Here is a 12,522-nt window from a genome sequence, read left to right as displayed (position 1 = left end):
TTACATTGCAGAAAAGCTTCTCTTAAAACTAAACTAAACATTTTCATATATGAATCAAATGCTAATATAGTTGCATAAATAAAAAAGGAAATCTACTTTTATCACGTTAAAACACACAAAAGCTTTAACTTAATGCAGCAGTTATCAGCCAGGTTGTTTGTTTCTAAGCATTTTAAAACTACCATCTTGGGAAAATTATAGTTCAGTTGTACAGACATAAATATATTCCACTATTTTTCCTTAATAATATTTCTGACACAGGTATTGACGTTTTAATGGAATTTTCATTATGTGTTTATATCAATATTTTTTTCAGTGCACACCAAAATGTGGCCCTGGATTTAAGCATCGAATTGTTCTGTGCAAAAGCAGCGATCTTTTAAAAACTTTTCCAGCTGCTCAGTGCCAAGAGGAGAGCAAACCTCCAGTCCGCATCCGCTGTAGTTTAGGTCGATGTCCTCCTCCTCGCTGGGTTACTGGAGACTGGGGACAGGTAAGGTACTCCATACAGATATTTATTGCCATTAGTCTGCTACATGTTATCCATCAGTCTATCACCTTCTAATGGTAAAGATGTTGCTGAAAATGAATGAGAAGTAGTTTCCATGACTGAAGTAGAAGCTTTTCCTATTTGTCTCAGATTGAAATATGATGCCTGGTAATAGTTTGCTGAACTGTAAAGGATTATTGACAGTAATTTAATTTCTACTGGATGAGTTTCTGTGTGTGTTTTTTATAAATGAACCAGTTCTTACTACTGTTTTATGGAAAGGAAATTTATGATACAGCAATATTTCAAGCGTTTGTATTTCTAAAACACACAGAATTTGGTTTGAGAAGTCTGATGGCAATACAAAGCCATTTACAATATTAATATATTGTACTGTACAGAAAGCTATATAGCAGGCAAAAAAAAAAAAAAAAGCTTTATGATCTACATAAAATATGCTTAATCACTGAAAGTCTAAGTTGTTACAGCTCAGGCTGAATTGTGCTGCCAGTTATGCGGTGTTTCTAAACAGGATATTCTGAGTTTCTTCCTTTTGTTATGTTTTTGCATCTTACTTATGATCAATGGCCTGCTATTAAGTAATAAGTTGGTATTTCCTAAGTTTTTTCTTTGTAAAGAAAAAAAATGAATAAAAGCCAGTAATGAAAAAAACTGAGCCTAACTAACCAGGGGACAGTCATATGTCTTATTACAGTCTAATTAATTTACAGTCCATATTTTCTTTCATGCTGGTTGTACAGACACTTATTTTTCATAAATTTGTTTGTCTTAAAACAAGACCATTTAATTATAGAAATTAAGAAAGTATTGAAACTGCAAGGTATTCCTATTTGAAAGATAATTGTTTTTGTCCTTAAAAAAGTCCTTTAGCAGATTTGAATTCTTGTTGTCCTTTATTTTATTTGTCTTTGTTCTAAAGTAAATGCTTTCTCTCTTGAAAATATACAATAAACTCAAATGTGATATGTGAAATGTGAACTATGTATTCCTACCTCAACTCTGACCTCTTTTGTGAGCTAAGATTGGATTATTTTCTTCGAAATATGTTAAATATAAAAATCCTAAATATTTTATGAAAATTGTTTTCTGTATTGACCAAATCTCTCCAGATGCCTTTTTAAAACTTTCTGTACTGTTCATGATTACTTTCATTTATCTAGTTTTATATTTAAAGAAATGGATCCACATCATTTCTCTTTTGTGTATATTTTATCTTCAGTGCTCTGCACAGTGTGGTCTTGGACAACAGATGCGAACAGTACAGTGCCTCTCATATACTGGACAGGCATCCAGTGAGTGTTCGGAAACACATAGACCTCCATCAATGCAACAGTGTGAAAGTAAATGTGACAGTACTCCCATTTCCAACACAGAAGGTAAGTTTACTATCTCAGTATAATTTAATCTGGGAAGAATGAAGTAAGTTGGTCAATACTACTGTAGTATTTTATTAATAAAACTCTTCTTACATCATTGCCCAGCCTATGAAGTAATTTTTTGCAATTATTTTCTAATTAGTCATTGTTGTTCCAAGGTGAAGTCCATGAGAAGCTAAATATAGGTTCTTTGTTTAAAAACAAGCAAGCTATGTATATAGCCACAGACAAAATACTGTAATTTTGTGTCATTTATTTTCCAGTCTGTATTGTTTCGGTGGAAATGTACATAAAAAGAGGTGGAGTGTGATAAATTTCTTAATTCACTGAGTTTGTACCTACTCTATCAGTGATAAGCATAATTAAAACTAGTAATTGCACATTCAATCAAATCTACTAGGACTGTAGATTTAGTGCTACACTCTGCTACAGTTCTGTTTGAATACTCTGACTGACTTTTCAGCTTATTCTAATTTTAACATTAAATTTCCTGGATCCATAAAACAGTCACATGGAGATATTTTGATGAAACAAAGCATACAAAAATCTTACCAGAAATACACTGATGATTGTCTATGAGACCGTTAATTTATAGTTCTGAAATTCAGATTTTAATTAGAGGCTTATCATCCCCTGTTATCATTTGAAATACGTCTTTGTAGTACACTTGTCCTTAATTACTTTAATTTCCATTTTTATGATGTGCACATAAGTAATCTTTAGACAATTATTATCAGTCTAGGAAACTTTCTGTCCTTCAAAACTCAAAGGCTATTACGTTATTTCTAACCATAGGTAGTATCTCTTTTCCAAAGGAAGGAAAGTATTTTTATGTGGACATGATTAAGTCTCAGCCTCGTCTTAATTTCAAGATGAAGAGTTCATATCGTTATTTATTATCATTACATCAGTAGTTTTTTTTTAATTATCAGGAAAATACACTGATCTCCCATAGATGGATGCCATCAGGCAGTTTCTGTCTACTTATGGGCTCTGAGTCTTCATGGACTTTAAAGTGGAGCTTTGCAGTGTAACTATAAAAAACAAGGTTGTTGGAAATAGTGTTTTCCAGGTACCCGCTCCTTCACTGGAAAAAACCTGGAATATGTGATATTCAAGTTGGACTTCTGTTCTTTGGCTTGCAGTCTAAGTTGGCCAGTTCCATACTGACAGCCATATAGCCAAGTTACCACGGTACTTTACTTGAGCTAATAAAATCTAGGAGGAATTAAGAGGAAGAAGATACAACATAATGTTGTCCAATAGATATGTTCTCAAACATCACATTGCCACTTGGCATCTTGTTTTTGTTTTACATTCATGGTATTTACTGGAAGCCACTGGTTATTTGTAAGTGGTTAAGTGCCTCAAGTGACTCAAGTAAATTGTGTTCTGGCTGCATTAAAAAAGAGGTGGCCAGCAGGGAGGGGGAGGTGATTGTGCCCCTCTACTCAACTGTTGGGAGGCCCCAGTCTAGACTACTGTGTCCAGGTCTGGGGCCCCCAGCACAAGGCAGGTGCACAGCTCTTGGAGTGTGATCAGAGGAGGGCCACTAAGATGATCAGAGGGCTGGAGCACCTCTCCTGTGAGGAAAGGTTGAGGGAACTGGGCTTGTTTTGCTTGCAGAAGAGAAGGCTCCGGGGAGACCTCATTGCGGCCTTCCAATACTTGAAGGGAGCATACAAACAGGAGGGGGAATGACTGTTTACGTGGGTTGATAGTGAAAGGACAAGGGGGGATGGTTTTAAACTGAGACAGGGGAGATTTAGGTTAGATATTAGGAGGAAGTTTTTTACCCAGAGGGTGGTGACGTACTGGAACCTGGTTGCCCAGAGAGGAATGTCTCTCATCCCTGGAAGCATACAAGGCCAGGCTGGATGTGGCTCTGGGCAGCCTGGTTGACAACCCTGCCCACAGCAGGGGGTTGAAACTAGATGATCTTTGAGGTCCTTTTCAACCCCGGCCATTTTATGATTCTATGAAAAGGATATTCTGTGCTTCTGTAAGGATATTATGTATGCTCTGTTTCTCTTCAGGTACAATGGGTTGTGTACTTTGTGCGTGTATTTTGAGCTTCAGGGAAGGAAAGTTCTGCCCCTTGGGAGTGCACGTATATAGCAAAGCATATCTGTTTGTTCAAATGTTCAAATGCTACTCACCATCACTACCTTGTGCTTTGGGTCCCTTTGTTAGAAAGAAGTACCTTCAACCACTTGATCAGTAGTTTGCAGCTGAGGGGATTACTTTCCCATTTAAAAACTTGTGGTTTCACGGTTGTGCTAACCCAAGATAAGAACGTACATACTTTTCAGGAAGCTTGAGTTGCACCACTGTATATTGTTCATTTTGATCCAGCTTGGGTGGTACTTTCGTCGTAAAAATTTTTGGGATATGGTATTAGTAAAATAAAACTAAGATCTATCTTGTGACATTAAACATCTCCTTTAACTCTTTTTTTTTTTTTTCCCCACTAAACACTGCGTTGGAGATTTAGAATATTGTAGGCAATGTTTGGAAGCAAACACTGTAGCATTACATATGCTCTACAGGCAGCATGTAACACGATTTGAAATTTATTCAGAATGATTTTATTTTCTAAGTCTGCTGAATTTAAACTGCTGAAGGTCACCTGAAACTTTACCTAATAAAAAATATAATCCAATTTTATATTATTTCAGTTCCCTTGAATTTTCTGTAGTATGCCTTTACAATGTCTATAGTTTAGATGGTGCAGTGACATTCTGTGTTATTACTTTAATGGGATACATGGTATTATAATATTGTCTGATCTGATCACAAAATTTGGGAAATAGGACATTAATATATGTAGTTTATTGCAATTTACTAATAGTAATTGCTAGTAACAAAAAAGTCTGCTGACCCTCTTTCATTGAACCACAGTGAAAAATAGACTACTTTGTCACCCACCATATCTATTTCAAAAATGATTTTTAAAACACAAGCTGTGGGCACCTCCCAGGATATTGTCTTACTTTTGTCAATTGGCAATGGCTGAACAGTGTCCACATCAGACAAGAGGAAGAAAAATTTAATGAAATACAAAGCAGGATAATTCCAAATCCTACTTTTAGCAAAAGTGCAGTTAGCAGCTTTACCTGTGTTTAACTAAATGCAATGTGTATGAGACTGTTTTTAAGATTTGTGAACTTTTACATGTCATCAAGATCAAGCAAATCCTTTTATTCCTCGCTTTGTTTATAATTCACTGTCTGTCTCTCCCATGTTCTCAGCCTTCATAAACATGGGGACTGAAATATTTCTGGGATATATTTGTCCCGTTTTGGGAAGAGGTTTCAAAATAAAACAATGACTGGATGCAATTGCTGATAGAGAAATATGTCTGTGCTTCAACCAGCTACCTGCAATTTTTTTTCTCCTGACATCCAACTCTCAAACTGAGAATTAAAAATACTAAAATATTGAATAGTAGGAATAAAACAGTTAGAGTGAAAGTACTATATCTGTGCTAATAAAATGAAAATTTAAATCATTTCATTCCTCTACTTGTCTAGCTAAAAGCATGCATATTGCCATGATAGGAAATACCATTCAGTACATTCCCTTAAGTTCAGACTCACTTAGGTTTTCCTAGGTTCAAATACTAAAAATTCTCATCATAGCACTATCTTTTTAGGATGTAAAATATGTACATAAAAGGAAAAAGATAGGAATAACTGAAGGATTGTACATCCTGATTGAATCTGTTTCACTACTACTTTTTGCTTTTCCTACATGTTTGGTGTGGTTGGATGTTGTCTTTTTCATACTTTGCTTGCAGACACCTGGGAATCAAGGACTTCTGTTCTGTTAGGCCTTGTAACAACAGAATCCTGGCCCCCAGTCTTCACTGCTAGATACCAAATCAGTACAGAATATGAAAATGGTTAAAACGCTGCTAGGTCCTCTACTTTTTATTTATGTATTCATAGCTGTTGTAATTTGAGAGATGTTGCAAAGGGAAACAATTATCAAATATGTTTTTTTGAGATAAATTATTTTCTGATAAATTCATCCAATTTCATTCTTCCCACATCATTTTTGCAACTTTAACTTGTGGGTTTTGCTTTTTCTCATTATACATCTCTTCCATCTTCCTACCTATGAAGCAAAACTCTTTGCCAAAGTCAGCCTGGAAGACAATGTGTAAATGCTTTTAACTGGAGATATAAATCCTGTATCAGACTTCTACCACAATATTCACTCCATTGTAGTGTAAATATGCAGTAGATTTCAGTAGCAGCATCTCAGCTTTATAATCTGAGTGTACCACAGATCTCTCAGATTAAGCCATATCTCCAGCTATATCAGAGTAAGAACTGGACATAGACCAAACCATTCTGTTCCCTATTACCACCTTCTTTCTCCAGAAAGGCAATTGGGCCAAAGGAGAAGCGTGGTATATTCCAGCATTGCTCATGTAATGTACACTGACAAGTCACTTTACATACCACTTGTATAGGATGGAAATGCAGAAATCCTTCCCCCATGTGGCAGACAGAATTCTTCTTCTCTTCCTGGGAAAGTTACCTGCCACTGTAGCTGCTGAGGCAGTAAGCCCAGCTTACAGGGAAAATGCAACTATGAAAAAAAACCTCTTACTTGTCTATTATAGGCATTAAAATGACTTTCGCTTAAAAGAAAGTGTGGATGTATGGAACCAAGCCTAGAATATAATCCAAAATTCAGTCAAGTCACTGAACTCATGCTGTTTGTGCCATTATTCATAATACTCTTTGTTTTCCTCATCCCTATTCACTGCTATACATATAATATTTCAAGGCTTCTTACAAATGCACAGGCATGGTACCAAATACTGCAAGTCATGTTAGAGTTTGGATAACCTCTGATGGATGAATAAAGTAACTCCTGAGAAAGAAGCTGTAAAAGTGTTGTAAGAAAAATGACTCATATTTCCTACCTGTCTAAAATGGTCATTTATCCCAATAGATGGTAATTCTTTCAGGACAAAGTGGGCACACTTCTAAATGCCTGGGAGATAAGCCCTGCAAACTCTTATGGCTTTATAAAATACATGGTTTGTGTACTACAGTGGATGAGGAAAAGTATAGCAGGGTGGGTGGATAGAGCAGGAATGTGTTAAATCTCAAATTTTCTTTATTTCTAATTTTTTTTTTCATCTTTAATACCTTTAATTATTAGAGTGCAAAGATGTGAACAAAGTGGCATATTGCCCACTGGTGCTGAAGTTCAAGTTCTGCAGTCGTGCATACTTCAGACAGATGTGCTGCAAGACCTGCCAAGGACACTGACCCACAGAAAGCATGAGAATGTGCCTTGTTATTATCATTGTGGAAGAGTGTCTATTGAGGAGAGCCACACAGCGGAATAAGATTGACGTCCTTGGAAATGCATTACCCTGTGGAAAACGTAACCACTGGTCAGCCCCAGCTGACAGGATTTCAATATTATTTTAACTTCTGTGAAGTGGGATTTATTCATCCAAAGTGCTGGACACAGTATAAGGAGGGCATGCCAAATTGGAAAGATCCACATAACACATATAGAGTAGCTTACTGTGGAACATTTGTGTTCTTTTGACTCAATCCAATAGTCTGTTTACCTCCTTGGACCATTAAAATAATTTTTATTATGGACTTAGCAATGACACTGAATCCATTTGTATTTAAAACTGTTTAAAATGTAGCTGTTATGACTTGGTCTACTATGGAAGTAAAGAAGAATCAAAAAAATGTTAAGTCATAGCTTAAAAATGAAAACTATTTTATCTCGTGACACAGCACCACAACTTAAATTATAGAATGAGTTTGGAAATGTTATTTAAGGAGCACAAATTTAAAAAAAAAAAAAAAAAAAGTATTTTTTCCTTCATTCCACCTAATTCCCTTTGGAGTAATCCATATTTCCTGAACACTGCTGTGAGCCACATATAAAGCTATACTCAATAGAACAACCATGAGGGACTTTATTTTAAAAGGTGCAACAGTTATTGCAGTGGTGCATGAAGTACGAGTATGCTATGAAATGAAATGAAATCTGTGTTGCAGTTTTATAACCTTTGTACAAGCGAAACGGAGGTGTCCACTAAAAGGGAACATATTTCAATTCCATGGGGGAGGCAGACTCCAATGGTAGTGAAGACTGTATTGCCAGTTCTTTCACTACTACTGTACAGCTTGCTTAGAATGTAAGACTTTGACTCCAGTGCACTTTTGTTTACATCACTATCCACAGAGAAGAAACAATTTAGTGGGCATCCAGATCTATTCTATATGTTACTTTTGATCCTCCAAGACCAAGAAGTATCAGTGTGAAAGATAAGCCTACTGTGTAATAACAACTATCCTTTGCAAAGCTGAAAGTTAAATGGATTCCAGATATTCCCTTCTTTGATACTGTAACAGAAGGGTATTATTTGTTTATGAGGAAGAATATGTGAGTCTGCAGTTCAGGAGACCATATCATAGTAGACAAGGTTACAACCAAAGACTTGTGGGGATATATAGATTCTGTTAAAATGAGAAGTCAGGAATGTGCTTGAGCTGGGGTACATGCCAGGCTATTAGGGGTAAGGCACACTGGAAAAGGGGTGGCTAGAAATAAGTCTGGCCACCTTGACCTGAATGGCCAAGTACACATTTCAAGCTGGATCATATTTAAAGCTTGAGGCAGCTTTCAGTATGAGACTGGAAGAAAATCCTGTCTCTGGATTAGTAGCTAGATTCCATATGATTTTAACTATTTCAACTATTCTGCTGCCATAATCCACTTACTTCATATTAACATAATTTTAATACTCACCAATTACCTTGCATTTTCAAATGTGAAACCAAACTACTTAGACAATTCATATTCAAGAATCTACCATTAAAAAAGCAAAATGTCGTACTCTTCTTCCCCTTCACTTCTCAGTTACAGACTCAACAAGGAGACAAGAAAAGTGGGTACTAGTCTATATTAATATATTGTACTTGAACACTTGCAGTTTGCAGCAGGTACTTGATGAATGTGCTTTTTGTGTCCAACTATGCCTCCTTTGTTGTAGTGCAATTAAAATTATGTGAACAATAACGTGTTACAAATTCTAACTCAAATAGCACTTTTTTAAACAAGTACACTTTTCAGTGAAAAATAATTTCAGAATAAGAAGAGATTGAAGTGTATCAGTGTATTTTACCAATAACAAGCCAAATGTGTTGCACAGAATTTACTAATGTGAATTAAAATGGAAAAGTAGATGCTATTAAGAGGACTCGTACTAAGAAATCCCCCTAATATACTGACAATCTCTCAGTGGGGATTTGTGTAATCCACATATTCATTACCATCAAAATTTTGTCATCTGCTACCTCTTGCCAGTATTTTCATTTTGTTATGCCTGTGACCAGTGGAACTCATTTTCAGTTGGCTTGCCTTTATTCATGTATGCTTATCTGCTGCTCTGATCACTATGTAAACAACTCCTGTTAAAACTGACACCAGTAAACAGCCTTTGGGAGTTGCACATATGGATCAGGGGCAGTTTGTAGTCCTTCTCAGTTAAGAGAATCAACTTTCTTTGTTCTTTTGACAAAACACCTTGGTGCTAGCATGCCCTGGTTAAGTCAAAATACAATAAAAGGGAAAGGCATTGCTATGGCATTCTCTAAGCAAGAGGCCTCTCTGTATCAGGGTCCGGTTTTCTCCAGGGCATGATTGTGTTTATCAGATAATGTGTCTTTTCAGTTAACAAGAAAAGGGTTTTATACATATATATATTTTACCTCACCTAGGACATGAAAATGTAAGGAGTGTTTCCAAAGACACATTTTGCTCTCTTACTGGTGCTAGAACACTAGGGAGTCCCGTGTTTACTCAATGTAACAGCTCTGAGGCTGGAATTTAAAGAACTCCCTGGAGCAACATTGAATTGTATTGTTAAAGGGAACAAAACAGAATGTATGTGGATTTACAAACTAAGCAACACTTCAGACTAATTCAAAGAAAAATAATTGGTTTCCACAGCACAGTTCATTGCTGCTGCTACGCTGTAGCCAACTATGTAATCTAAGCTAAATAGTGTTATATTCCTAAATAGTGACAATAGGACTATTTGTATAGGCTATAAATATGACAGGCCTAGAATCAAATAGTAGAATATTAAATACAGATATCAGTCTGGTGCCAGTACTTTCACTGAGCGATGCTATCAGCTGAAGAAGATCAAAACAAAGAAAAACCTACAGATTAACCCCTTAAGGTGTGTACACCCCAAAATAGGCCATTTTGTTAGGAACTTTGTAATGGAGTGAATGTTACATAGATATCCTTAATAATACAGACTGAAATTACCTTTGTATTATTGTGATTAGTTGCTTATTATTTTATACTCAGTATTAATGTGGTACACTGTTACTTTATTATTATTATTTTTTGCTTTTTGTAAATTATATTCTAATTTATTGTCATGTTTCTTAACACTTGTTGTACATGCAATCTTCTGCTTTTAATGAAAACAAAAATATTGTAACACTTGATGCAGTGAAATTCCACACCAGGCACAGATTTGTTTTTAACATAGACAATTTAGTAAAATAAAACTGCAGCTTTTAAGAATGATACCCATGGTACTGTTGTCTGACTCGCAGTTGCTAGAATTCTGTATGCTTAATGTTTGCTTCATCAGATGCATCAAAATATATACCTGACGAAATGTTTTCTTTCAAGTAACGTCTATACATTATGTCAGAATTCTGTCATTCAGCAGTTTGTCATTCATAAGCAAAAGAGTAAGGAAAAGGAAAAGTCAAGAATATGGTTGTGTACATTATTAAATCATATTTTAGCCTAAGCAATAAATATAGATCAAGAATGAGATTAATGGCAGCAAAATATCCTGTACTTCTTGAAATTATTTCATTACCAGTCAGTCAACAATAACAATAAAATGTCCTTCTTGCACTGAGCTTTTAAGGTTTTATCTGAAGTTTATCAGAAACCATAAATACAGAGGACAAAGTCATTTCAGAGGACTTGGTGCTTAGGTCATCACTGTTAAGAGATGCTTCTTTTTCTTACGTGATGCAATTAAAATATCCTGTATTGAAATCTGTGATAAAATCCTGTTGAATATTTTCTGTTTCTCTAGAATACCTTCTGTTTTCATTAAAATAGTTGCTTTTAATATGAGTTAGAGGCAAAAGAAATTACAGAAACAAAAATATTTTGACAAGGCATTTGATAATCTTGGCTTTTGTTTTTTTTTTAATTCTGTTTACTAATGAGGGTTCAAAAAACAACTGCATATTTCAAAGGTACCAATATTTCTATCTACTGTCAAGTAGTATTATTGCCTTTCAGTTCATAAATTAAAGATGGAACAGTCTTGATAAATTACTTGGTGTAATAACGGTTTCCTCTGTGATTCTAAAACAGTGGACACCTCCCGTGTCCATTCACACTACAAACTATTACATGACAGTCTCACCACTATTGTTCAGTTTTCACTATTCTTTCCCCCTGGAGCAATTCTGTCTTGCATTACCACAAGAAGCTGCATACACTGAAACATATGCTCCCGTGTTTCCCTCTCTTTTCCTACTTCTGCTACCTTATACCTAACATCACCTAAGCTAACTACATAGTTCCTAGCACACAAAGCTCGCTTTAGTCTTAAGTGCACTCTTCTTACACCCAAAACTTCATTCTAGAGCCAGTCCTGCTCTTACAATTCTCTGTTACGCTCTTTTACTGTATTTTATTTCTTGTAGAGACCATCTTTCATTAGATACCATTTTTACCTGAGGTTCTGCTTAGCCTCCCTCGGATTTCCCTTCTATCTCCTACAATTGTTACTTCATTAATAAAACCCCTAATTGTATCTGATCTCTTAGAAAGACTTTTAAATACCCTCTCTAGAATGCTGAACAGGCCTTGATTGTTTTGCTGGCCTTTTTATTTTTTATTACTAGGAACTAAAATCCAGGACTCTTGTGGACTTCTACTGCAGAAGTCTTTGGATGAGTCCTGTGAGTCTCATCTAGACTCAGCCAGTCATCAATCTGGGAGTCTTAAGAGAAAGCCATTACTAAGCTGAGGCTGTCATTCTGTGAGAGGTGACGCCCTATTTGGCTGTCTTCCCTTCACCACAAACAACAATGAGGTGGAAAGGATGGATCACTGCATCTGTGTGGTCGCTCCGATCTTTGTCCTAGACAGACTGGTGTAAGAGCATTTGCATGCAGTAATTAGGATGGAATCCCAAATGGATTTATAAGGGCTGAGTCGGCCACATAACAAGGTTCACTACAGCTCTAGGGACTTGGTAGCTTCCCAAGTATATTTGGCCCAGATAAAAGGGGAGTTCGTGTCCAGTTTAGGAAACAGAGCCACTCAGAATGCAGCACGGTGTGCATTTAAAGATACTGTGTCCCCTAAGGTGGTGTATCACCTGAGCACAACACATCATTTATTTTTGCCTGTGTCTGCACAACTGACATTTTGTTGAGCTTGATAGGCTGTGGGTCAAATAGTTTATGCTCATCACAGGTTGTATAGCTGCCAGTCAGGAAATAACTGAAATATGACCTTGAAAGGCTATAAACATGCATTTCTGCAGTAAGAGTGAGAAGATGCCATCTTCTTTATAAGCTAGCT

At 36.1% G+C, this 12,522-nt stretch overlaps 1 protein-coding gene across 4 annotated transcripts in view; it reads left to right on the top strand.

Annotated features, from left to right (window-relative positions):
- Positions 1–11,262, top strand: part of ADAMTS6 (ADAM metallopeptidase with thrombospondin type 1 motif 6) — a 159,417-nt gene extending 148,155 nt beyond the window's left edge. For all 4 annotated transcript variants that reach the window (XM_046905563.1, XM_025144948.3, XM_424749.8 and 1 more), the window contains exons 23-25: positions 317–493; positions 1,731–1,887; positions 7,069–11,262. In XM_046905563.1, coding sequence (XP_046761519.1) covers positions 317–493; positions 1,731–1,887; positions 7,069–7,178 — 444 coding nt within the window. In that variant the 3' untranslated portion in view covers positions 7,179–11,262. The remainder of the gene's footprint in view (positions 1–316; positions 494–1,730; positions 1,888–7,068) is intronic.
- Positions 11,263–12,522: the final 1,260 nt, after the last annotated feature.

This window comes from Gallus gallus, chromosome Z (assembly GCF_016699485.2).
Source record: "Gallus gallus isolate bGalGal1 chromosome Z, bGalGal1.mat.broiler.GRCg7b, whole genome shotgun sequence".
In the NCBI taxonomy this organism is placed as follows: Eukaryota; Metazoa; Chordata; class Aves; order Galliformes; family Phasianidae; genus Gallus; species Gallus gallus.
Note: the sequence above shows the minus strand (reverse complement) of the source record. Positions and strands in the feature narration are given on the sequence as shown.